The sequence below is a fragment of the Carcharhinus amblyrhynchos genome, chromosome 11 (assembly GCF_965287045.1).
Source record: "Carcharhinus amblyrhynchos chromosome 11, sCarAmb.v2.hapA, whole genome shotgun sequence".
Taxonomy (NCBI): Eukaryota; Metazoa; Chordata; class Chondrichthyes; order Carcharhiniformes; family Carcharhinidae; genus Carcharhinus; species Carcharhinus amblyrhynchos.
Genome location: NC_137334.1, coordinates 11,488,235 through 11,515,693, shown reverse-complemented (window position 1 = coordinate 11,515,693; position 27,459 = coordinate 11,488,235). Strand labels below are relative to the sequence as shown.

The 27,459-nt window shown below is 43.4% G+C and overlaps 1 protein-coding gene across 2 annotated transcripts in view; it reads right to left on the bottom strand.

Moving 5' to 3' along the window:
- The window catches only part of spag16 (sperm associated antigen 16), an 846,000-nt gene that overhangs the window by 151,744 nt on the left and 666,797 nt on the right, over positions 1-27,459 (bottom strand). For both annotated transcript variants that reach the window (XM_080198174.1, XM_080198175.1), the window contains one exon: positions 10,589-10,715. In XM_080198174.1, coding sequence (XP_080054300.1) covers positions 10,589-10,715 — 127 coding nt within the window. The remainder of the gene's footprint in view (positions 1-10,588; positions 10,716-27,459) is intronic.

Here is a 27,459-nt window from a genome sequence, read left to right as displayed (position 1 = left end):
CTGTTGAGTACAGAGAAGCTGGCAGCATGAAGAGAATGGTAGCAATCATGAATGGGCAAGGCCTATGGAACTATAAGATAACTAAGGAAATAAACCAGGTTTGCACACTGTCCACTGTTAACAGGACTGGCATGGGTAGGTATAAGTCGTGATCTGTGTCCAAAAACAGGCAGGCAAATATTTTGTCCAAAGTGCTGAAAATGCACAGATAGAAAAAATGGAAGATAATGTTTCAAGTGGAGATTTTTAAAAAATTATACTATATTCTCTCCTTTAAAAACTAACACGGAACTCATCCTTTGACCTGATTGTCTGGCTCTGATAAAAGGTTATCAACCTGAAACATTGGGCAGGATTTTACAGCCTTGCTCAGGCGAGATCATAAAATCCCACCCGAGGACAATCGAGATGGATGGGACCTGGATGCAGAAGCCTTACCCCATTTCCAACAGATTCAATTTTTGCTGCATGTGGAAGGGGTCAGGGCATGATTCACACAGTACTTGGTGAATGGTGTTCTCACGAGGATTGCAGCAGACACCTCCAGACGCTGATAGATGCCCTCATAAGATCAGAATATGGCGCTCAACTCATCAATCAACAGTTCTAGTGCGCCACAGTGAAAAACCGCCTCAGAAGACAAACATGGGACACGGCGGACAAAGTACCCTTCATCGTCCTGTACTTCCCCAGATCGGAGAAGCTACAACAACTTCTCCGGAGCCTTCAAAATATCACTGATGAAGATGAACATCTCGCCAGTTGAATGGCGGGGCAGGCTCGAAGGGCTAGGTGGCCTACTCCTGCTTCTATTTCTTATGTTCTTATGTTCTTATGCCAAGGCCATTCCCACACCCCCCACTTCTTGCCTTCAAACAACCGCACAATCTCAAACAGACCATTGTCTGTAACGAACAACCTAAGCCTTCAGGAGAACACTGACCACGACTCCATACAACCCTGCCACAGCAAACTCTGCAAGACATGCTGGATCATTGACACGGATGCCATCATCTTACGTGAGAACACCATCTACCAGGTACATGGTACATACTCTTGCAATTCGGCCAATGTTGTTTACCTGATACGCTGCAGGAAAGGTTGTACCGAGGCACAGTACGTTGGGGAGACCATGCAGATGCTCTGACAATGGATGAATGAACACCGCTCGACAATCACTAGTAAAGTGTTCTCTTCCTGTTGGGGAACACTTCAGCGGTCACAGGCATTCAGCCTCTGATCTTCAGGTAAGCGTTTCCAAGGCGGCCTTCACGACACACAACAACCCAGTTCAGCAGAGCAGAGACTGATAACTAAGTTCTGCACACATGAGGACAGCCTCAACCAGGATCTTGGGTACATGTCACACTATCTGTAACCCCCACAACTTGCCTGGGCTTGCAAATCTCACTGTCTGTCCTGGCTGAAGGCAATACACATCTCTTTAACCTGTGCTTAACCCTCTTGCCACCCACATTGTCTGTACCTTTAAGACTTGATTAGCTGCAAAGCATCGTATTCCAACCATTATTTTGTAAATTGAGTTTGTGTCTTCATATGCCCTGTTTGTGAACAGAGCTCCCACTCATTTGATGAAGGGACTTGTGCTACCAAGTAAACCTGTTGGACTTTATCTGGTGTTGTGAGACTTCTTACTGTGCTTACCCCAGTCCAATGCCGGCATCTCCACATCATGATTCATACAGGAAGGAAACCCAAATTCAGCAGGACTGTTTGAAAATAGTGCTGCAATCAAACAGATCCTATTTTGGCTGTATCAAGGGGTAAACCCTCTGTGTGAGAGTACCACATTGGTAGAGTGGACGTAAATGCTCTTGAAGTATGGATAAGAGTTTAAATGTCTTTTTTTTCACGTGCTGATCTTTAAACTTAAAAGAAAAACAGGCTTCAGCAGTTGGTGAAACTTTAAAAAACTGTCTATTGAATGGCTTTGATTTTGACAGACCATCTGGCAGAGGTTAGAAAAATTATGACCATCTGTTCTACAGTTTCAATAGAGATCATTATGGACATTTCTCATGGATTGGTATTATGTCATTATAAAGGGTTGGCTGAGTTTCAAAAGCTACAATTATGCCAGCGAGAATTCTGAATTCACAGTTTTATTGGCAGTTTAAAGAAGCTATTAAAGCTTTAGCTGCTTCTGATTTGGTTACTAGATAGGAGTGTGTTTGTTTTTAGAACAGAGTAACCACTTTAGCAGATTTAAAAGCTTTGAATCAAATCCATGATTGGGAGCTTTATTCACTATCAAATATGTATGATGGTGGGCTGCATTAGATTGTTTGATGCTTGTTTTTTTCCATCTCCACATGGTTCCTGACATCTGCCCAAGGTGGATACTGGGTGAGTGGCTATGGAAATGGCATGGGGGTATGAGGGGCAAGGGAATGGATGGGGAGGATGAAGTGGTGTGAGGGGTCAAAGCTAGAGGGCCTAACAGCTTCTAAATAAAACCAGGACCAAGTCCCAGAGAATTGAGGCAAACCTTCTAACCAGCCCTCACCTCAGAATCCCTCCACTGTAGAAGGGAGCCATTCGGCCCATCAAGTCTGCACCGACTCAGCATCTTAATACCATCCACCCAATTCCAGTAACCCCTAATCCACCTTACCTCAGGATACTAAGGGATAACTTAGCAAGGCCAATCCACCTAACCTACACGTCTGTGGAGTGAGAGGAAAGTGGAGCAACCGGAGGAAACCCAAGCAGACACAGGGAAAATGTGCAACCTCCACACATACAATCACCAGAGTCTGGAATTGAACCTGGGTCCTTGCGCTCTGAGGCAACTGTACCACCCATAACACCTCCCCCAATGACTGCCCATGATCTGCTTTCGAGGTTGGCAGACATGACTCCATCCCACGCCAACCCCGTTAGTGAAAATTGGGTGTAACAGATCCCTTTAAACCAAGGTAAGTCAGCTGAGTTGGAAATTTCCTGACACAATCTATCCACCTCAGTGACTAAAATGAAACTTGTTGTCCCTGTTTTTTCTTTACCACAGATGTTGCCTGAGACAGCATTTTCCGTTTGCATTTTTCATTTTGGATTTGCGGTATCCACAACATATTGAGTCTTTGATCCTTGGCCCTGTGTGCCGATACTCTCACTATTACTCTGCAAAGTGTTTTGAAATATTTTGTGCGTTACATGATGGAAATAAATGCAAGTTGTTGTTCATTGTCAGCATGACATTTGAAATTCCCAATAGTTGGAATAACAACAACTTGCATTACATTTCACCTTAACCATAATAAAAAATCCCAAAGCACACCACAAAGGATTGGACACTGAATGATTAAAGAATTAGGAAAAGTGGCTGAAAATAACGCTTGAGAAGATGCAGCTTTTGAAGACAGGGAGAGGAGTAATAAGATGGAGAGATTTAAGGAGGGCATTTTAGAGAGGAACTAATGGAACTAATAAGTCTTTGCAAATAATGGTGGACCAAAAGGAGGTTGGGATGCATGTTGGGGGAGTGAGTGATGTAGATAGCAATGGAAAACTGCATAGCAGGAAGTGAAGGGACCACGGGGGAATTTATAAACGATGATTCTGAATTTACAGCAAACATGGCTCAGAAATTGTATGGATAACATGCAGCACTGATATTTAGGGAGGGCTGAGCTTGGGACGCCTGCCATTGTGGCTCTGACTAAATGGAGTCTGGAACTAATAACTGAGTGGGTGATAGTTTCAGTCGGACTGACGGAAGGATAAAGGAGATCTCGAAATTGAAAATCAGCTGAGGATAGAACAGGACATTAAAATTATGAATCATCTGGTGCTAGTTGCTTGACCAGCTGGGTGTAGAACAGAATAAATAACAAGGGTTTTATGATGGGTTGGCTTTGGTCTCTGCAGTGTCTGACTTCAGGAAGTTCTGGATCATTCACAATCTGACATCATAGAAACAATGCAACAACAGTTGAAGGCGAGAGTGATGCCAGACAAGTACAGTTGGGTGTCATCTATACTGTGCTCCACACTATATTTAATCAATTCTCTACATATTTATTCTTTTAGCTTTCAGTCTTGTTCACCGTCTTCAATACTGTCTGCTTCCTTACCAACACTAATTGCTGAAACTATTGCACTTTATTCCACAAACATGCTATTCTTTGTGGAATCAAAAAATCTTTGCATTCTCACTGTCCGCAGGAGGGTCATTCATTTTGTGTCCCTGGCATCCTATTATGCTTGTACAACTGTGTTACATTCAAGACCATTAGCCATTCCTCTCAGCATTTCAAAACAGTCTGTGAATTTTTCTTTGCAAGTTGAATTGTCCTCATCATTCACCTTTGCACAATCATTAAAGGTAATGGCCGGAACTTTCCGACTGTTCATGTCTTGTGCCTCTGCAAGTGAGGATGGAGAATTTGGCATTCAGTCAAAACTTTGTTGAGATTTTCAAATTGCAGCAGGACCAGAGAATCCTGCTGGAGTGAATGGCCGAAAAATGGGCTCATCCTCAAAATGTGGTTCCACTATTGAGCAATGCATGGTTAGAACAAATTATTTTTGATCTGAGGTTACATGCTCTTTTGATGCATGTTGCAATCTATGTCATATTGATTACAGGGGGTGATTTTCCCATCCTGATGCAGGCTGGGAGACATAAGCGGAGGCCATTTAGTGGGCTCCCCGCTGGGCACCATGGCCTCCATGCGTTTCCTGCCACCGGAATTCTGGCGCCATCAACTCCATGCCAGAAATGGGCGTGGAGCAGATTAAAATATATAAATTTAAATCCCATGAATGGGCCCAGGACTGAAGTCTCCTGACCTGCTAGCCTTTCCCCACAGCCAGGAGTATTTCACTCCAGCAGGGTTTATAACAACTCCCCACTAATGGGAGCTGGCAGCCTGACCCAGCTGGAGTGTAGGGGGGAGGGGGTCATGGAGGCCAGAGGGAGGCAGGGCCGAGGAGCGGGGCCGGAGCTTATTGGGCAGCAGGTCTATGGGGGGAGGGGGGAGATCAGAGGGAGGGCGGTGGAGATTCTGCTGCCACTCTGCGCTTGAGATCGGTGACAGAGAGAGGGAATGACTGATTGGACCTGGCCATCGAGGTTGTGTGTGTGTGTGGGATGGGGGCAATTGGCATTCGGGGGGCTTCAGGACAATGGGGGGGTTGAGGAGGAGGGGCTGCTAGAGGGTATCAGGACAACAGGACTGCTGGGGGTGGGGGTGTGCAGGAGGAGATCAAGGCGGGCTGGGGTTCGGAGGGGGGAGTTGAAGCTGGCCTGGAGACATCCAAAAGGCCAGTGATCAAGGAGTGGGGGGGTTGGTAGGCCAGTAGTGCAGGCTTGCGAGGCTAGCCAGCAATCAAGCTGGCCAGCAACTGGGAGGCCAGCAGTGCAGGGCTACAGCACATGAGCCAATCTCAGCGCTGACAGGTTGGTCGTGAGCAGTGGCCCTTTCAGCACTATGCTGCTGGCCTCTTGGGTGGGAACAATCCCCCACCCACTGATTTTCAGCGTCAATCTCCCTCAGGCACTCTGAAGTTCATAGACTGTGGGAGATTCATTTTGAAAATCTCACTAAAAAAATCAACAGGATTTACTCCAGTTTTTACGTAAATTTGGCACTTAGAATTTTTTTGGGAGAATCCTGGCCAACGTCTTTGCAACGGTTAGGTAATTTCTATGACTGGTCAATAATCATGGGTGGCATGGTAGCACAGTGATTAGCACTGCTGCTTCACAGCTTCAGGGACCTGGGTTCGATTCCCAGCTTGGGTCACTGTCTGTGTGGAGGTTGCACATTCTCCTCATGTCTGTGTGGGTTTCCTCCAGGTGCTCTGGTTTCCTCCCACAGTCCAAAGATGTGCGGGTTAGGTTGATTGGTCATGCTAAAGAAAATTGCCCTTAGTGTCCTGAGATGCATAGGTTAGGGGGATTAGTGGGTAAATGTGTAGGGATACGGGGGTAGGGCCTGTTAGGATTGTGGTCGGTGCAGACTCGATGGGCCGAGTGGCCTATTTCTGTACTGGAGGGTTTCTATGGTAATCTATGATGATAATCATGCAGATATCCATCTGTTTTCTGACTTTCAAAAAATGTCATGAGCAGAGGCTGAATAAGATTGGTTTGTTTTCACTCGAGTGTAAGATATTCCGGGGTGATCTGATTAAAGTGTTAATTGATTTTATAGGACATATATGAGTAACTGTTTCCTTTAATTGGGGAATCAAGCTCAAGGATGGATGTGGAGAGTCTCCTCTTGCAGGAGAATCTAGAACTAGGGGTCACTAAGGGGTTGTCCTTTAAAGACAGAGGAGAAATATTTCTCTCTCAGAGGGTGGTGGGTCTCTGGAATTGGTGAAAGCAGAGTCTTTGAATATTTTTAAGGCAGAGCTGGATATATTTTTGATTAACAAGCGGGTGAAAGGTTATCAAGGGTAGGTGAGAATATGGGGTTGAAGTTACAAACAGATTAGCCATTGAATGACGGAGCAGGTTGGAAGGGCCAGGTGGCTTATTCCTGCTCCTAATTTGTATGTTTTTAAATTTCTAAAATTAGGGCCAGAACCTACAAGAGCAAAATCAGGAAATGATTTTTCACAGGATGGGTGGTGGAATTTGAAATCTTTATCCCTATAAGGCTGTGGATTTCCGTTAACTGGAGTTCTCAAGGTTAGATGGATTTCTGTCAGATAAAGGTATCAAGGGATATGGAGTTGAGGTCAACTGTGATCTAACTGAATGGCAGAACTGGCTTGAGGGGTTGGATGGCTTATTCTTGTTCCTAAGATTCCTATGATATCCATCAAGATCTTTTTCAGTTATTAAATATTTAGAGCATAGAAACAGGTCATTTGGCTCCTTGTCAATTTTCTTTACTGCACACGAGCCTCATTTTGTGCAGTGTTAAGCAGTACAATATAAAGCTGAAATACAGTGACAGATTGAATGACAAATTGAATTGAGTGAAAAGCAGAATATTGCAGATGGTGGAAATTTGGAATAAAAACAGCAAATGCAGGAAATGCTCAGCAGGTCAGGCAGTATCTGTGTAAATGGGCAGAATTCTCTCATGTCACACTAGTGGCATTAATGGGGGTGGGGGGGGGAAGTTGGTGGGGGGACTCAAAGATTGATTTCACCCCAGCATGAAATCACAACAGGATCTTCCAATGCTGCCCAGCACAGAAATGGGATCCCACCGGAGGCCAGTGTGAAACCAATTGGTGTCCCACTCATGGAATGCAGATGAAAGCCTGACCAGAATCTTCCCTCCAAGCTAGATTCTCCAAGGTGCCAATGGGAATACACGTTGCTTCAGAACAAATCTGGGACAACGTGGCATGCAGAAGTCAGGACTTACCTGAGGAAGGCCTGGGGCTGCCTCTGGAGTTTAGGATAGAGGCAGCCAGCGACACTGGACACTGGATCTGGAACACCATAGCAGTGGGTAAGGGGAGCACTTATCTTCCAGCTTCAGTGTCTTTAAGAAGGTCTACCTTGCAGGTTTAAAGTGTTCCTGGAGATCCATCTTCTTTCTCCAACAGTAGGTCAATGATGGTGAGTGTGTTTTAAACATGGCACCCAGATATGGCGCACCATCAAGCCTGCTTCATCATGAAAGATGGCACAAACTACACAGATACATAGTTAATTATGCCAGGGGTGGAAGTTATGGCATGGTTTCCCATCAAACACTCCCCAACCCCGGCACAGGGCTTAGATTTGGATGGCAGAATTCCACACAACATTTCAGAATTGGGAAAGTTAGAGATGTAATATACTTTTGATTTGATTTATTATTGTCACATGTATTAACATTTAGCAGAAATTTTGTTTCTTGCGCATGCTGCAGACAAAGCATATCGTTCATAGAATCGGAAACGAGAGAGTGCAGAATGTAGTGTTACATGCATAGCTAGAGTGTAGCAAAAGATCAACTTAATGCAAGGTAAGTCCGTTCAAAAGTCTGACAGCAGCAGGGAAGAAGGTGTTCTTGAGTTGTGACCTTAGACTTTTGTACCTTTTTCCCGATGGAAGAAGGTGGAAGAGAGAATGTCCAGGGTGCGTGGGGCCCTTAATTATGTTGGCTGCTTTGCCGACGCAACAGGAAGTGTAAACAGAGTCAATGGATGGGAGGTTGGTTTGCATGATAGATTGGGCTACATTCACGACCTTTCTAGTTCCTTGTGGTCTTGGGCAGCGCAGGAACCATACCAAGCTGTGATACAACCAGGAAGAATGCTTCCTATGGTGCATCTGTAACATTGGTAAGAGCCGTAACTGACATGCCAAATTTCCTTAGTCTTCTGAGAAAGTAGAAGCATTGGTGGTCTTTCTCAACTATAGTATTGGCATGGGGGACCAGGACAGATTGTTGGTGATCTCTCGATTCTTTCTACTTCATCCCTGTTGATGTAGACAAGGGCATGTTCTCCTTTATGCTTCCTGAAGTTGATGACAATCTCCTTCATTTTGTTGACATTGAGGGAGAGATTATTGTTGCCACACCAGTTCACGAGATTCTCTATCTCATTCCTGTACTCAGTCTCGTCATTGTTTGAGATCTGACCCACTATGGTGATGTTGTCAGCAAACTTTAAAATCAAATTGGAGGGGAATTTGGCCACACAGTCACAGGTGTATAAAGAGTACAGTAGGGAGCTGTGGAGCACCAGTGTTGAGGATGATCGTGGGGTAGGTGTTGTTACCAATCCTTACTGATTGTGGTCTGTGAGTTAGGAAGATCAGGATCCAGTCGCAGAGAGAGGTGCTGAGGAGTTTGGAAATGACTTTCGTGGGAATAATGGTGTTGAAAGCTGAACTATCATCAATAAATAGGAGTCTGACATAGGTGTCTATGTTATCTAGGTGTTCCAGGGTTGAGTGCAGGCCCAGGGAAATGGTGTTTGCTGTGGACCTGTTGCGACGGTAGGCAAACTGTAATAGATCCAGGTAATTTGGGAGGCTGGAACTGATTCACGCCATGAATAACCTTTTGAAGCACTTCATAATGATGGATGTCAGAGCCGCCAGCTGATAGTCATTAAGGCATGCTACTTGGTTTTTCTTAGATACCAGGATGATGGTCGTCTTCTTGAAGCAGATAGGGACCTCAGATTGTCATAAAGAGAGGAAGGAATGGGTGAACAAAGACAAAGTCTGTTTATGGTGGAGGGCAGGGGAGAATGAATGATAGTCTTACAGGGCCAAAGGGAATGGTGAAAGGTAAAAAAGAAACAAAAAAACAAAAAGATGTGCCTAGAGCAAGTATGCTGCTATCAGAAAGGGAAAGTAACAGAAAAAACAAAACATGCAAAGAAAAGGAAATAAACTGGGAGGAGCAAATTTACAGTATGAAATTGTTGAACTCAGTGTTGAATTGGGAAAGCTGCAAAGTGCCTAATCAATTGATGAGTTGTTGTTCCTCAAGTTTACCACTGGAAAGGTGCAGCAGACCAAGGACAAAGATGTCAGTGTGAGAGCAAGGCTGAAAATTAAAATGACACACCTCCAGAAGATCAGGGTCATGCTTGTGGGTTGAATGGAGGTATTATTCCAAGCAGTGTCCCAATCTGTTTTTGGTCAATGTAGAGAAGATACTGTTAGTAGCAAATACCATATCCTAAATTTAAAGAAGTTACCGCTTCACCAAAGGAGTGTCTGGGGCCCTTGGATATTAAGGAGAGGGAGGCAAAAAAGTGAGGTGTCACTTGGAAATGAGCTGTGGGAAGGGGTGATTGAGAAGTGGAGCAGAGTATCATGGATGGAACGATCTCTTTGGTGGTGACTTCATACTGGAGGTGTGGAAATGAAGGAAAGTAAGAGTTAGACATGGCTAGTGGGATTCAAGATGAGGACAAGAAGAACTTGATCACTGTTTTGCAAAGGATGGGAAAAGATGAGAGCAGAGGTGTGTGAATTAAAGCAGACACAGTTGATGGCTCTGTAAACCATTTGTGTTGGGGGGGTGGGTAAGTATTCAGCACAATACAGTGTTCAGTACAGAATTTAAAATAAACACACCTATTGTGCTAAATTCTGAAAGCCATCAATAGGCACTCAAGGTTTGGCCTGTCACAACCATCAAATTTCCTGACTGAGTAGTAGAAATAAAAACATTTCAGGAAGAATCTGATGCCTCAAAGGACAACAGGATTTCTCTGGATAAATAAATCAAAATGAGTCATATAGCTCCCTCAGACATAATCATCCAATGAACTTGTAAACTTACTTTTATATGCATGAAAACTCAATGTGAAGAGTAAAATAAGATTTTCCACATGTACTTTGCAAAATCGAGGCTAAAATGTGCAATTACGAGACTCAGAAGCATCTTCATTCTGCTTACAAAAACATTTCTGTATAATTTGGCATTGATAATTTGACATCTGCTGCACAAACTGAACATTTTTCTTGTACTAAACTAGATAAATATCAGATAACCACACTTTCCACAGTGCAAAACCAAACCATTATTCCATCACTTCTACATTTGTATAACAATTATATTTTAACAGCTGATAGGTTGCACTAGAAACTGTGACTACAACAGCCAATATGACACCTTGTAGGTCAAAAAGAAAAGCTTCCTACCTGATGGGTGAAAGATCACTTGGTTTCCAGGATGGGGCCCTGCGTCAACTGATAGCATTATTGATACTTTCCGCACATCCCAAAGCTTTAGTATTCCATATGAATCACAGGAAACAATAGTATCACCCTGTCAGGCAAACATGAGGAAGATTTCTGTAAGAGGTGAAGCTTCAGATTTATATGTCACATTTTGGACTGACCTTAAAAAGGGATGTTTCACAAGATGGAAATACAACTTTGATGTTAGCCCAATATCCTGAGGCTGAGTAGAGCTGCATTTGACTCAGACTGGTGCAAAGGGTGGACAAGAGTGAATGGAGAGGCTTCTGTAAATTGGGCTTCTGATTTTATATTATCTGTTTTGCACAAACATAGAAATTAAATTTCACCCTCAGACGAGAATTAAACATAAGTTAAGTTTTAGTTTATTGATGAGTGTCACAAATAGGCTTACATTAACACTTCAGTGAAATCACTGTGAAAATCCCTTGGGCGCCATACTCCGGCGCCTGTTTGGATGCACAGAGAGAGAATTCAGCATGGCCAATGCACCTAACCAGCACATCTTTTGGACTGTGGAAGGAAACTAGAACACCTGGAGGAAACCCATGCAGACACAGGGAGAATGTGTAGATTCTACACAGACAGTGATCTGAGCCAGGAATTGAACCCAGGTCCCAGGCGCTGTCAGGTAGCAGTGCTAACCACTTGCCACCGTGCCACCCCAGCCCATAATTATATAGAGTTCACAGCACAGAAGCAGGCCATTCAGCCCAATGGGTCAACAGCAATGTTTATGCTTCACACCAGTGTCTATCCACTCCTCTTCATCTAACCCTATCTGCACTTTTGTAGTCTTTTCTCCTCATCTAGCTTCTGCTTATCATCATCTATACTATCCACCTCAGTTACGCCATGTAGTAATATGCTTCACATTCTAACCGGTCTCTGGGTAAAGAAGTTGCAATTAAAATCCTGATTGGATTTATTTGTAACTGTCTTATATTTTTATGATCCCTAGTTTTAGATTTCCCAACAGCTGGAAAAATCTTTTCTATATCTTCTGTATCAAACTCCTTTATAATTTTAAAGACTGTCCATTGGGTCAGCCTCTTTTCTAGAGAAAATATTCATTATATTTTTATTTATACAATTTATATTTTGTGCAATTAATTTAATTTGTCAATATATTTTGGAAACTGGAACACTATGTTCAGTTAACTATAACATGGGCCATATTACAGCCACTGCTCCCTCTAAATTACCTGTTGAAGGTTACTCAAACTGAGTTACTCAAGCTCCAAGGAGCATTCCACACACTCCCGAAGATGCAATTTTATTGTTGACTGCAGTTGCTGAGTGAGTGTAAAATAACACTGAATCTTAGGAGCCTATGTGCAATGGGCTTGTGCCAACTGTCTTCTTGGTTCAGAGTAATCATTCATCAAAAGAAGGAGACATTGATCTCAATCTGCTCAAACTCTGCTACCCAGCATCTTGTTGTTTTGTAAATAGGCAGTGTCTGACTTTCCTGTCCCATTTTCAGGTGCAAGACCTTGTCAAAGGTTGAGCTTGCACCAAGGTTAGGACCAGGCCATGTAAATTACCAGGTCCATAAAATCCAACTGCACTGAGGCCTGGGCAGGACCAATGTATAGTAGCTGATGTGTGCCCGTCTACTTGGGAGAGGGTGCCCAGGAGACTGTCCACATACCTTGCTAATTGAATCTTAAAGGGGTAAAGGCTGTAAAATTTCAGCTAATTTCTATGAATTGCTGTTCTTGTTAAAGTTCCCAGTGTCCTTTTGTGCTGATAGGCAAAGACAGATATATTGCGCCTGGCATTTGGTGGCAGTTTAATCGAGGCTATTTTCCAAAATACATTACAATATTCAGCCTCACCAGTGTCTGTGTCAATAACTCTACTCACATTTACTTACACTGCTCCCATATCTATCCATTCCATTTTCCTGCCTCCACTTGTCCAATCTAATCTGGAACATTATCTAATCTTGAACACGGTTTACAAACAGGACAGTTTGCACCTGAACCAGAGGGGCACTAGTATCCTGGGAGGGAAATTTGCATCTGCTCTTCAGCGGGGGGTTTAAACTAATTTGTCAGGGGGATGAGAAAAATGAGATGTAGTCCAAAGAGTAGGCGTGCAGAGACTATTTCCTTGGGTGGATGTAGCTGTTACTAGGGGGAATAACTATAAGCTCATGGTGGGAGATATAAGAGGGATGTCCGAGGTAGATTCTTCACTCAGAGAGTGGTAGGAATGTGGAATAGATTGCCTGGTGTGATAGTGGAGTTGGACACTTTAGGAACTTTCAAGCGGTTATTGGACAGGCACATGGGGCACACCAGAATTATAGGGAGTGGGATTGGACATTGGGATTGATCTTGGGATTGGACATAGCTCAGCACAACATTGAGGGCTGAAGGGCCTGTACTGTGCTGTAATGTTCTACGTTCTATTAACATAGGACTGGATTTAATGGGATGGGAGGGGTGTGTGCTGTGGAGTGGAGTCTCATGATTGTCAGCAGTTATTAAATGGCCGTTGGACCATTAGTTGGTGCAGGATGAGATCTCTGCCCCCATCTAATCGGCCTGGGGGACCTGCAGAGAAGGCACCCCTTTCTCTGGCCTGAGCAATGGAAGCTGGTAAGCTTCACACCTGGTGTCTGCATTTCCCAATTTAGCTAAATTCCTGTGATGTCTGGAGGAGAACCTTAAATGACCATTAATTGGCCTCTTAAACGTCTCAAATGACCCATGGGCAGATGGGACTCCTGATGCCTCCCCCGTTACTAATAAAATTACAGTGGGGTAGGTGCAGGGTCAGGTGGGTGGACACAGGGAACAGTGCTCATGATATTATACCCAGTTTAATACCACCCCCCACCCCGCACCCACCCCCCCCCCCCCCCCCCCACCTCCGCCCCCCACCGCCTTCCAACTTATCCCTGGAGGACCATAAAACCCAGCTCATAGCATCTATCTCAAACACCAATCCTAGGAGTGAACTTCACATCCTCAAAGTCTACACAAAGAACTTAGCTGTTTGCTTCTAAATTTCTTATATTTACTCTGGTATCTATGGGCCCTCTCTTGACCTCTCAACTATTAAAAGTAGCCTGCTTCTAACTAATCTGTGCTAATCTTCCATAATTTTAAACAGTTCTGTCAAATTGCTCTTTTCTAACAAAAAAAAATGATGACCTCTCGTGTTCGTACCCAGTGTGCAAGGAAGCAAGGAAGGTGGCTAAGTACTATCAGCTGTATGAGAGGAGGTGCTATCAGAAAAATGGGGATGATTTTAATGCAGGACAATTGGGTTGTATATTTGAACAGGGACATAATGAGATATAGGACAGGAGCTTGAGCTTGATCTGTGAAATCGCAGACAATGGCTCAAGATCTGGTGAAACCTGGGAATCACGAATGTCACCAGAGAGATTGTGATTTCCAATTTTTGCCACTCCTTGCTGGCAATGTAATCAGGTGAGAACATGATTTCCACTCATTTAAATAGATTTGAATCCAATTAAAAACCCCCCTCAGTGGATTTTTATACCGAGCTGACATGATATCACGTCAGCAAGGTTTACAATAGGTTCACCTGCATGTGAACTGTCAAGGGGGTACCCCCGGGGACACAAAGGTCATTATACCCCCCAGGGCAGAGGGACATGGCAAAAGTGCTCTGGCAATGCCCCCTAGCTGTGCCAGGAGGTATTGCCAGGGCAGGCCCTAGAGAAACAATAGCACTGATTGGGCTTGGCCCAAATTGTGCCAATGCTGGTGATGAATGGGGTGGATAGTTGGGGGGATGGGCTGCTGGCGCTGATCTGTGGAGAGGTCAAGGGGGCAGATGCCAGTGATGATCAGGTGGGGGGGAGTGGCAAGGGGATGGGGGTCGATGCCACCAATGATTGTTGGGGGAGGGGGTGATGGGGAATGTCAGGGATGATCGATGTCACAGATACCTCCTTTGTGGAGTGCGGGGGCAGATTAATTATTTTTCGAGTTATAAAAAGGTTACCCCGATCTCAGTTGAGCTGCTTCCCACTTAAAAAGAGTCCCTACCTTGCCAAAGTGTCAGCAAAACTACGCCCACTCTTTTATTTTGTAAGTTAAAGGGAGAAGATCTGGAGAGAAAACTGACCAGCGGAGATCTCACCAGAACTGAAACTCTGCCAAATTCTCAGAAGATTCCGCCCATTGGCTCAAAGGGGAAAAATTCTTAAATATGTATTTAAAAGGTAGATTTTATATTTTTCAAACCGCAAGCTCTGCTTTGTTCATACATGCTTGTTTTGCACACATATCCAAATACAACAGTGACAGGGCAAAATATCAATATTGCAGATGTCATTGAAAATTGATAATCCAATTAAAACTCCGACTGCTAGAATTCCTGGATTAACCTATAGGGAAAACATATTAAACAATGCATTAATAATAGTAGGGAACTTTTTTATTGTGCAAGAAAATTAACTGGATCATCAACAATGAAAAGACAAACAGGGTTAACTTTTTTTTGTTTTGCTAAGAGAGTCAGAATTGGTTTTCACAAAGCAGCTTCTATTTAATTTTGTATTAAAATATGTATTGATGAGGTGTGGTGATGTGGCTGCATAGCATATTGGAGCTGTGCTTCTGATTCCCCATGTGGGAACTTGTCCGTCTAAGTGAGTTTGTCAGCAGGAGATGCAGAGTAAAGGCCAGGCACTATCTCTTCAAAAGAGGACAAATTGAAGGGCAGGTAAGCCATTCTTGCATATTTAAGGGCAGCCTTTGCAAGAAGCTAGCGCCTTGTTTTACTTAGATATTCAGAATGTCACACCGCCAAACACATCTTCTTCTCAGGAATCAGCATTAAATTTTCAAGATTAGAAAACAGACCAGAAGTTAATTAGCAGCAAAAAGAAGCCAGCAAGCAAACTATAGGTAATGGATGCTCCCTTAAATAAAAATGTTGAAGTTTCCTGTCCTTGGATTAGCGTCACAAGTTGTTAGGCAGTTTTATTACATGACATTACAACCATAGGAGCCTTATTAAAATATTTGAACAACCAAAGAGGGCCCTGGGAGTCTATGGAGAAATCTGTTTCAATATATTAGGCAGCTCCATTCCAGTTCATAATGAGGGCTGCCGTATCAATGAAATTGAATGCTTAAGATCCCATTTGGCACAGTGTCATCAGATATCTGGCCCACTGTTTCTATTGATTGAAGGTGTCTGGAATATGTTGGCATGGGTTTAATGCAGGAGATTTAGGAAAAAGAACGGAAGAAACATTTTTTGCATGGAGGGTTGTGACGCTTTAGAGTACACAAATGGAAGTTGTGATTAAATAGAGGCAAGATCAAGATTTAAGAAGGACGGTTAAGATAGGGTAATTGAACAAAATTGACCTAAATGATATGATAACAGAGCCAGCATATAAAATAGGTTTCTGGGCCACTACTGGCTGGGAAATAGGAGACAGAGGGTAGTTGTGGAGGGGACCTTGTCGGGCTGGAGGCCAGTGATAGTGGTGTGCCGCAGGGCTCAGTACTGGGACCTCTCCTCTTTGTAGTCTACATAAATGACTTGGAAGAGGGCGTAGGTGGTGTGATCAGCAAGTTTGCTGATGACACCAAGATGGCAGGGTTGGCGGGTACGGAACTGGATTGTCAGGTGATACAACAGGATATAGATAGGTTGGTGTAGTGGGCAGATAGGTGGCAGATGGCATTTAATCCTGACAAATGCGAGGTGATGCATTTTGGACGGAATAATGCAGAGAGGAGCTATGTGATAAAAGGTAGGCCGATTAGGAGTATAGACATACAGAGGGACCTGGGAGTGCAGGTTCACAAATCCATGAAGGTTGCGTCACAAGTGGAGAACGTTGTCAGGAAGGCTTATGGGATGTTAGCCTTTATAGGAAGGGGCATAGAGTATAAAAGCTGCCGTCTAATGCTTCAGTTGTATAGAACGTTGGTTAGACCGCATTTGGAGTACTGCGTCCAGTTCTGGTCACCTTACTACCGGAAGGACGTGGAGTCTCTGGAAAGGGTGCAGAGGAGGTTTACCAGGATGTTGCCTGGCATGGGGGGACTGGGTTACGAGGAGAGATTGAAGAAACTGGGGCTATTCTCCTTGGAAAGACGGAGATTGAGAGGGGACATGATAGAAGTATATAAGATACTGAAGGGAATAGATAGAGTTAATAGTGAGAGACTGCTCCCTAGACTGGGTACGAACACGAGAGGTCATCATTTAAGGGTGAGGGGGGGGAGGTATAATTTGGAGGTGAGAAGAAGGTTCTTTACGCAGAGAGTTGTGGGGGTCTGGAATGCGCTACCGAGTAGGGTGGTGGAGGCAGGAACGTTGGACTCGTTTAAGATGCAGTTAGATAGGCACATGAGTGAAACGAGAATGGAGGGATATGGTAGGGGCTATTAAATAGGGTTAAACCTCGGGAGACACCGGAAGGGCAGGCTGTATGATTAATATTTTTTGTCTTTATTCCACAGGTGGAGGTCCACCTCGTGTCAAGCGAGGGGCATGCACACGGCGGGTCGTGCGTGGGCTGCTCTTGGAAGTCCAGGAGTGGCCTAGTACTTCATGTCGGTGTGTGTGCTTGATCCTGGACCAGTAGACGGGCGCCGCAACAGCTCAGTGACTAGCACTGCTGGCTGTGCAGACACATGGATTTGGGCCTGTGTCTGTGGGAGTTTGCGCATTCTCCCTGTGGTTGTGTGGGTTTCCTCCGGGCGCTCCGGTTTCCTCCCACACCCCAAAGATGTGCTCTTAGGCTAATCGGTTTTTACCAAATTGACACTATTTCTTCCCTGAATCTGACTGAGTAGGGTCCCATTCGTAGACATGCAGGGTAGAATAGGTGTAGGGTGATGCGGCGGCGCGGGCTCGTTGGGCCGAAGGGCCTGTTTCCCGTGCTGGGTTGTTCTTTGTTCTTTGTACTCACCTTTCAAAGAAAGAGTTTCATACCTTCAGGATGTCTCTAAGCCAATAAATTACTTACTGAAAAGCAATCACTGTTGACATGTAGGAAAATGTAGTCAAATTTGCATGCATCCAGGTCCCACAGATGGAAACAAGATAATTGAATGGAAAAGCTCTTTGTGGTGCAAGATGAATGTTGAGATTACTGAGAGAATGCCTCTGTAATATAGTGGTGAGATTTTTATGGGCTCTCATCTGAAAGGTGGTGCCTCTGACAATGCAACAGTCCCTCGGTACCACCCTGAAAAGTCAGTTGAGATTATCACCAAGAATTTCCTTGGAAGGGGAACTTTCCAATTGATTACTATAGCTTTGGGAAAAGAGTAACGGGATGGGATTTGAAATTATATCACAGCATTCAATCAGGAGAACCTTGATTTTGAAGTCATGGTTTCAAAAGGGAGAGTTCTCCACTCAACCAAGTGGCACATTTAATTAGGTTAACACCAGAAAATTTAATTATTCACTTAATTTTCACAAATTCTAAGGACGAATCTTCCTCCAAAACATTCTGGAAATCCAAATATTTTGCTTGTTGGATTTCCCACATGCTCCTAATTCAGCAACCTCAAAGGTTGCCTTGGGGTCTCCAGGAATTGAAGATTAATCTCCAAGATATTGTTGTGAGCAACCTAGGACAAAAATCATAGTGGAGGTGGGCGGGGGCAGGTTGTTAAGAAATTGTTCCTGAAAAGCATTCTTCAAACATTTGTTTGTTTCCACATATAAAAATGTTGGGCAGCGGAAAAGTGGCCAAACGATTGGCGATCGGATATCGCTCAATCAGCTCTATTCACTTTTTGATTGACGTGGAAAGGCTATGAGAACGGACATTTCAGGAGACCAATGGCAGGAGTTTGGGGGAAGGGGGGGCAATGAGTTTAGAGGCAGGAAGTCATGTGACAAATATGTCCACCAGAGTAAACCCTAGATACCTCTTTGCAGGGCACTGCCAGATCTGTGAAGAATGCTGGGTTATTTTTAAGTAGATTATGCCTCAAACAATTTGCTCTCATTTAGATGAATATTGATATATTTTTTAAATTCTGAGCACTATTCCTGAATTTCTACTGGTAGGCAAGTATATTTAGTAGAAAAATAGAAAATGCTGGGGGGAAAAGCTCAGCAGGTCTGGCAACATTTGCAGAGACTCTTTTTCAGAGCCGGCTTAGCATTTTTGCTAGGTTTCAATATCCGCTATTTATATAAATCTGAAAAATCCTCAACTCGCTCCTCCCTTCTTCTATTTTCATTTTGCTTCTTCTGAGTCCTTTATATACAGTTAACTACTTGAGAAAAGTAAAGTTTACTTATTAGTAACAAGTAAGGCTTACATTAACACTGCAATGAAGTTACTGTGAAATTCCCCTTAGTCATCACGCTTCGGCACCTGTTCAAGTTAATGCACATAACACCTAGCCAGCACATCTTTGGACTGTAGGAGGAAACCGGAGCACCCAAAGGAAACCCACACAGACACAAGGAGAACATGCAAACTCCACACAAACAGTGACCCAAGCCAGGAATCAAACTTGGCTCCCTGGCACTGTGAGGCAGCAGTGCTCACCACTGTGCTACCGTGCCGCCATTCCTTTGTAATAGATGGCTTGCATGTGTCTACAGATTCTATAGTTTGTTTGGATCAATTTGTGTACTTTTAACTATGAAGACAGATACATTCTATTATCCTGATCCTTAATAATGTTTATCCGCCTTTATACCCTAACAAGTCTATCTCAAGTTTTATTCCCCATCAACCACTGTGGAGAGAAATCTTTTGATTACTCGAGCTAGCTATAATCCTGCAGCTATCTACCTGTTCAATGCCTTCACTCTTCTGATGCTCCTTTTAGTTGTCCTCAGCCAGCCTTTGAATGACTATCAACCTCAACTGCTGTTTGTTTACCTGTGTAACTTTTACTTTTGATGTTCTTATTTGATAGCTGTGTTCCTAATCCTGTTATCACAGTGAGTCCCAAAGTAAATAACATACCAGTCACAATAAATCCACAAGGGGAATTTTGAACTGCATATGAAATAGATTCTTAGATGACTTCAAAATAAGTTGTGTGTTTTCTTAAACAAATGATCGTATCTGATTGTAAGACAGAGAAAGGAAAGCTCCAAAATTAATTACTATTGAGCCAGGAGTCCTGAAGAAAAGAGAGAGACTTGCATTTGCACAGTGCCTTTCCTAACCTCACGATATCCCAAGCGCTTCACAGGCAATAAAGTACTTTTGTAGCGAAGGCATTGCTTTGGGTTAGAAAAGGCAGCAGCCAATCTGCACAAAGTAGACACCTACATATGGCAATGTGATAATGACCAGATAATGGACTGAAACTTCCATTCTCGGTGGGTGTCTCCTTGCTGCCGGAAAAGTTGTGAGACAAACATATCAGTTGGAATTTATGGCTGCTTTATGCCCATGTTGCGGTGGGAAAATGTTGTAAGATTGGGCGTAAAACGGCTAGTGCGAACGGTGCCAGTTTTCACATCTGTCGTGATTTTACAACACCCGGATTTCCAGTCTGGTCAGCCTCTCGCCCGAAATAGGCGAGAGGCTGATTAATTTATTTAAATTTATTTAAATGTTAACTTGAATGTGTTTAGCGAGTCCGGCATTCAATTGTCCAGGCTTGCTTGCCTTTATGGCCTCGTCAGGAGAGGCTCTCTTGGTGTGGAAAACACCTGCTCCCACGACAGGGAACAGACATATTGGCGTCGTCGGTGGAACCGGAGGTCATTGAGGGAGACCGAGGGAAAGGTAGGGATGCCCCTTGGACAGTGCCAGACTGGCAGTGCCAACCTTGCATCTGTTTTATGTTTTTTGCTACATTACATTCATATTCTATTCTCCCTTTCTTTCCCAGTTACTTGGTCCTCCTTTGCTGAATTCTAAAATGCTCCATTCCTCAGGCTTACTACTGTTTTTCAGCAACTTTATAAGCCTCCTCCTTAGATCAAATTAACTTTTTTAACTAGTTGACTCATTTTTCTGTTGGGCTTTTGTACCTTAGTGGAGTGTATTAATTCTTTAAATACTAGCTATTGTCTGACTACCTTCATAGTTTTTAATGAACTTTCTCAAACTACCACAGCTAACTTGCTGTAAACAGCTTCACAGTCCCCTTTGTTTAGATTTAAGACTCCAGTTTTGGATTGAGCTACATTGTTTTCCATTTTAATGAGTATTATATTATGGTCACTCTTCCCTAAAGGTTTTTTTTTACATCAAAAGTATTAATTAATCCCTTCTCATTGCATAATACTAGATCTAAAATAGTCTGTTATCTTATTGAGTCTTCAACGTCTTGCTCTAGAAAATTAACTCAAACACATTCCAGCAATTTGTCCCTCACAGCACGAATGTTCGTTTGACTTACTCGTCTATATGTAGAGTGAAGTCACCCAAGATTACTATTGGTCCCTTAGAGGATGAGACAAGGTAGTTAATAAGAGGGAACACATAAATGGCAGAGACACTAAATCAATATTTTGCCTCAGTTTTCATGGTGAAGGACACTAAAACCATCCTAAGAGTAACAGGTAATGCAGAGGTTATTGAAAAGGAAGAACGTAAAATAGTTGTCATCACTAGGCAAAAAAATACTGAGCAAACTATTGGAATTAAAGGCAAACAAATCCCCAGGGCCTGATGGCCTACACCCTAGTGTCTTCATAGAAATGGCAGCAGAAATAGGAGATATTGGTTATAATATTCCAAAATCCCTGGGATTCTGGAAAGATTCCAGTACATTGGAAAAAAGGCTATTCTAACAATCCTGATCAAAAAGGGAGAAAGGCAGGAAGTATGATACTATAAATGTATATTTCTAGTTGTAGTAGCAACTTCTTACAAGCAGCATTGAATCTGAAAAGAATGACATCACCAGAAGTGATGTCACCGGCTGTTTGCATGGGCAACTATGCAGAGTAGGTTTGCAGCCTGCACTGAAAACATCTCCTTAATAAAGCTCCTGAGTTTGTTGAACATCTGTGGCTTCCCAGCCCTCAAACAACAATGAGGATTGGATTAAATAACACTTGCAACCACCCAAAAGAAAAACAATAATCGAAAAATTCAAAGAAAATAATTTTAAAGAAGAGCTCACCACATCCTCTGCCCGGAACAAACTTGATAACCGAGAGTCGCAAATACCTTACAACAATAAACCCAGAGCTGGGGGTATGTTAAAACAAAGAAAAACAGGCTGAGCTTGGGTTGTGCCTTGTTTTGGGAGAAAGGAAGCTAGGTAATGCTAAATATTCACAGTACATCGTGCACTTGCAGATCCTTCCATAGAGAGAAAATTGCAGGAGTTTTGGATGCCACTGGACTGTTTGATAAAAAATACGGAGTAGAGTTGTAAACAGAACAATCTGACTATTTTGTTCAAGCTAAGAAGATAGCAGAGGATATAAAAGTTCCCATGCCCCTGAGCATAATGGGAAAACATTTAACCTCTTTAGGAGTCTGATGAGGCTGGCAAAGCCAGGCACAAAAGACATACAAAGAAATAGTGGAAATTTTGCAGGGTCATTATTCACCAAAACCTATAGTCATTGTAGAAAGGTTTCGATTTCATAAGCACGATCAAGAAAAGGATGAATCAATTGCTCAATTTGTGCTTACACTGAAAATGCTGGCAGAACACTGAGTTCAGGGATGTATTAAATGATACAATCCAAGATAAACTGGGCTGCAGTAGGAAGAGCGAGGCAATTCAAAAGCAGTTGTTAATGGAAAGAAACCTGACATTAAAGAAAACCATTGAAGTTGCTGTATGAATGGACTAACAGTCAAAGAAGCTCAGCAGTTGAGTTGAAAAATGGATTCACAAGGGACCCAGGTTCGATTCCAGTCTTGGGTGACTGTGTGAAGATTGCATGTTCTCCCTGTGTCTGTGTGGGTTTCCTCCAGATGCTCCGGTTTCTTCCCACAGTACAAAGATGTGCATGTTAGGTGTATTGGCTATGATAAATGCGCAGGGTTACAAAGAAAGGGCAGAGGGGAGGGCCTGGTTGGGATGCACTTTCAGAGAGTCGGCGTGGACTTGATTGGCTGGATGTCCACTGCACTGTAATGATTCTACAGTCCTCCTACAACCTTCTATGTCAGCCGAAACTCAAATGCAAACACAGACTCATAATTACCACAGATGTGCGAAGGCCAGACACTTAGCAGCAGACAGTTGGTGCAAAAATGCCATGTGCAGAAACTGTGGAAGAATGGGCCACATTGGACATACATGTTGGAAAAAGAAGCAAGCTTCAGATAAAAGTAGCAAAAAGCAAAAGCTGAATAAAGCAACTGGCAAACAGAGCAAAGGAAAAAGTGTCCATGTAGTACAACAGGATGAGAGGAAAGGCTTGATTTGCAGTTTGAGGATGAATCAACATTGAATGTGCTACAATAGATAATGGGTCACTACACTGGATAAAAGCAAATTACTGTGGATGCTGTCTCGCTGGTGCCAGGGACTGCTTGAAAAGAACCAACATATTCCTCTGAAACCCTTGGAACAGTGTTAAAGATTTATACAGATGGAGTTGCATTGATGTGCTATATTGGTATAGCAGCACAATTAAAGGGACAGACGGCAGGTTTATCCTTACACATAGTCAAAGGAAATAATCTGACACCAATGGATAGAACTTGATTGGAAAATATTCGACTAATTTCGGCCAAAGTCAACTGGATAACTGGTGCAGGGTCAGGCCTTATCAAAAGCCTGAAGGAACAGAAAGTGGCAGCTACTGAGAAAGCTCTAAAAGCAGCTGTGACCAAGGTCCAGGCTAGTAGTACTGGGTCCAAGAGAACAAAGATTCAGCGTATAGCAGATGTAGTTCAGGATTGAGAAACAAAGGGTGAAGAGTTCATGAAAGATGCATATGAATGCTTTGACAAAAATGAAAGTCAAAGGTATACTGAAAAGTATGGTGAGGATTACCAGAATGCATTAAAATACTCCCTTTGTAAATTTCAAACCACAGAGGGACAAGAAATTAAGGTGCATCTCCAAATTTCTTACCATAAGGAAACTCCCTAATTCACTGGAAAGAACATCCAGTTTGGAAACAGAGCTGCTGCCTTCCTTCATGTATCAATGATCAACAAGAATAAAAACATTGCTGATTGTAAACAATGGCAATCATAAGACCAAAAGCAGCCAAGAAACTCAGGAAGGATGTTTGGATGGGAGATGCCCCAGAAGACCAAATGAAAAGAGTTGAAACTGCTCAGAATGCAATCTACAATACCGATATTCCTTTCTATTTCATGCTGTAGTTCAATGGACATACCAACAACAAGATGAATTACCATGACCTGGTCAGAAGAGAAAGGCTCCTCACAGCCAGCAGCATGTTCAATAGCCTAACACTACAGGCTAAATTCGATATGTTCTTAAAGGGTGAGAATCTTTTGAAAATCATTAGGAGTAGCAGCTTCAACAGAATAGTTAAAAGTTGCATTGCAAAAACAAAACCAAAAATGAAAGGGTGAACTGCAAGAAAAATATAACCAAGAGATAGAGGAAAAGAAAAGGCTAGCTTCTGAAGTGAAAGCTCTGAACCTGTAGGTTCAGTGGTTGCAATTCAGCAGATCACAAATCCATCAGTGCCGAATTATGGCCCGGACCTTCCCGAAAACCTGACACTAACAGAACCGATTGGGGAGAACAGCACTTCAAATGCAAATCAGCTGGCGAGTCAACATCAAATCATAACATCAACTCCAGTTAAAACAACCACTAATGACATTCATATCAGGCTGAAAACATCAGAAGTTACAGCAAGTGCCAAGAAGCAGTTGTCTGAGATTTGCCAACAATCAGAGAAAGACGACCTCCAAATGGTCTGACTTATTGACTGTTGTCCGTTCGTGTTATACTTGTTTAATATGTTGGGGATGTTTGATTTAAAAGGGGGAGGAAATGTTGCGTACTCTTAGCAATTTCTTACCCGGCAGCAGGAAAGCTGAACTGAGCTCTTTTAGATGATGGCTGCACAACATCACTGGAAGTGGCGTCTATGACCATTTGCAGAGTAGGTTTGCAGCCTATACTACAGCCCGTACAGTTCTTTGCTCTTAATAAAGCTCCTGAGTTTGTTAAAGCTCTGTGGGCTCCTCTCCTGAATTGTGCAAACACCACAATAGACCAGTTAGCTTAACATTTGTCATTGGTAAATTGATGGAATCCATTATTAAGGTGAAGTTGCACGGGATTAGAGAAAGCTGGCAAGATGAAAACAGAACTGGCTCGGTCATAGAAGTGATGTGGAGATGCCAGTGTTGGATTGGGGTAAACACAAAAAGAAGTCTCACAACACCAGGTAAAGTCCAACAGGTTTATTTGGTAGCAAAAGCCATTAGTTTTCGGAGCGCTGCTCTTTCATCAGGTAAGTGGGAGTTCTGTTCACAAACAGGGCATATACAGACAAACTCAATTTACAAAATAATGGTTTGAATGCGAGTCTTCACAGGTAATCAAGTCTTAAAGGTACAGACAATGTGAGTGGAGAGAGGATTAAACACAGATTAAAGAGATGTGTATTGTCTCCAGACAAGAAAGTTAGTGAGATTTTGCAAGCCCAGGCAAGTTGTGGGGCTTACAGATAGTGCGAGATGAACCCAAGATTCTGGTTGAGGCTGTCCTCATGTGTGCAGAACTTGGCTACCAGTCTCTGCTCAGTGACTTTGCGTTTTTGTGTGTCGTGAAGGCCGCCTTGGAGAATGCTTACCCGAAGATCAGCGGCCGAATGCCCGTGACCGCTGAAGTGTTCCCCAACAGGAAGAGACCACTCTTGCCCGGTGATTGTCGAGCGGTGTTCATTCATCTATTGTCGTAACACCTGCATGGTCTCCCCAATGTACCGAGCCTCAGGACATCCTTTCCTGCAGTGTATCAGGCAGACAACGGTGGCCAAGTTGCAAGATACATAAGTTAAACACACCCGGCCGTCCCATAATATCGGACAACGGGATCCTATGCAAGAATCTCTCTGGCTACACCGAGGGCATCCTGAAACCCATTGTACAAAGAACCCTCAGCTTTTGTCGCGACACTACGGGCTTCCTACAGAAACTCAACGCACATGGAGTAGTTGAACCAGGAGCACTCCTTGTCACAATGGATGTCTCAGCACTCTACATCAGCATCACCCCAAGACAATGGCATTGCTGTAACTGCCTCAGTATTCAGCACCAACAATTGCCAGTCTCCAGATGCAATTTTACAACTCATCTGCTTCATCCTGGACCACAATGTCTTCACCTTCAACACTCAGTTCTTCATCCAGACTCATGGAACAGTCATGGGGATCAAATTTACACCTCAATATGCCAACATCTTCATGCACAGGTTCAAACAAGATCTCTTCACTGCACAGGACCTTCAACCGATGCTATAGACCAGATACATCAATGACATTTTCTTTCTTTGGATTTATGGTGACCAATCACTGAAACAACTATATGATGACATCAACAAGTTCCATCCCACCATCAGACTCACCATGAACTACTCTCTGGAATCGTCTGCATTCTTGGATACATGCACCTCCATCAAGGATGGTCACCTCAGCACTTCACTGTACCGCAAGCCCACAGATAACCTCACGATGCTCCACTTCTCCAGCTTCCACCCTAAACACGTTAAAGAAGCCATCCCTTATGGACAAGTCCTCCGAATACACAGGACCTGCTCAGATGAGGAGGATCGCAACAGACATCTCCAGATGCTGAAAGATGCCCTCATAAGAACAGGATACGGGTCGACTCATCGATCAACATTTCCAAAGTGCCACAGCGAAAAACCACACCGACCTCCTCAGAAGATAAACACAGGATTGACGGGCAGAGTACTCTTCGTTGTCCAGTACTTCCCCGGACCGGAGAAGCTATGACATCTTCTCCGGAGCCTTCAACACGTCATTGATGAAGACAAACATCTCCCCAAGGCCATCCCCACACTCCCACTTCTTGCCTTCAAACAACCGCACAACCTCAAACAGACCATTATCTGCAGCAAGCTACCCAGCCTTCAGGAGAACAGCAACCAAGTCACCACACAACCCTGCCACAGCAATCTCTGCAAGGCGTGCCCGATCATCGACACAGATGCCATCATCTCATGTGAGAATACCATCCGCCAGGTACAAGGTATATACTCTTGCAACTCGGTCAATGTTGTTTACCTGATATGCTGCAGGAAAGGATGCTCCGAGGCATGGTACATTGGGCTACAACAATGGATAAATGAACACCGCTCGACAATCACCAGGCAAGAGTGTTTTCTTCCTGTTGGGGAACACTTCATTGGTCATCGGCATTCAGCCTCTGATCTTCGGGTAAGTGTTCTCCAAGGTGGCCTTCATAACACATGATAACGCAGATTCGCTGAGCAGAGACTGATAGTCAAGTTCTGCAAACATGAGGATGGCCTCAACAGGGATCTTGGGTTAATGTCACACTCTCTGTAACCCTCATGACTTGCCTGGGCTTACAAAATCTCGCCAACTGTCCTCGCTGGAGACAATATACATCTCTTTAATCCGTATTTAATTCTCTTTCCACTCACGTTGTCTGTGTCTTTAAGACTTGATTACCTGTAAAGACTCGCATTCCAACCATTATTTTGTAAATTGAGTTTGTTTCTTTGCCCTCATTGTGAACAAAACTCCCATTTACCTAACGAAGGAACAGCCCTCCGAAAGCTAGTGGATTTTACTAACAAATAAACCCGTTGGACTTTAACCTTACTCAGTCATAGAAGACAGAGGGTAGCAGTGGAAGGGTATGTTTCTGAACAGAGGGCTGTGACAAGTGGTGTTCCTCGGGGATC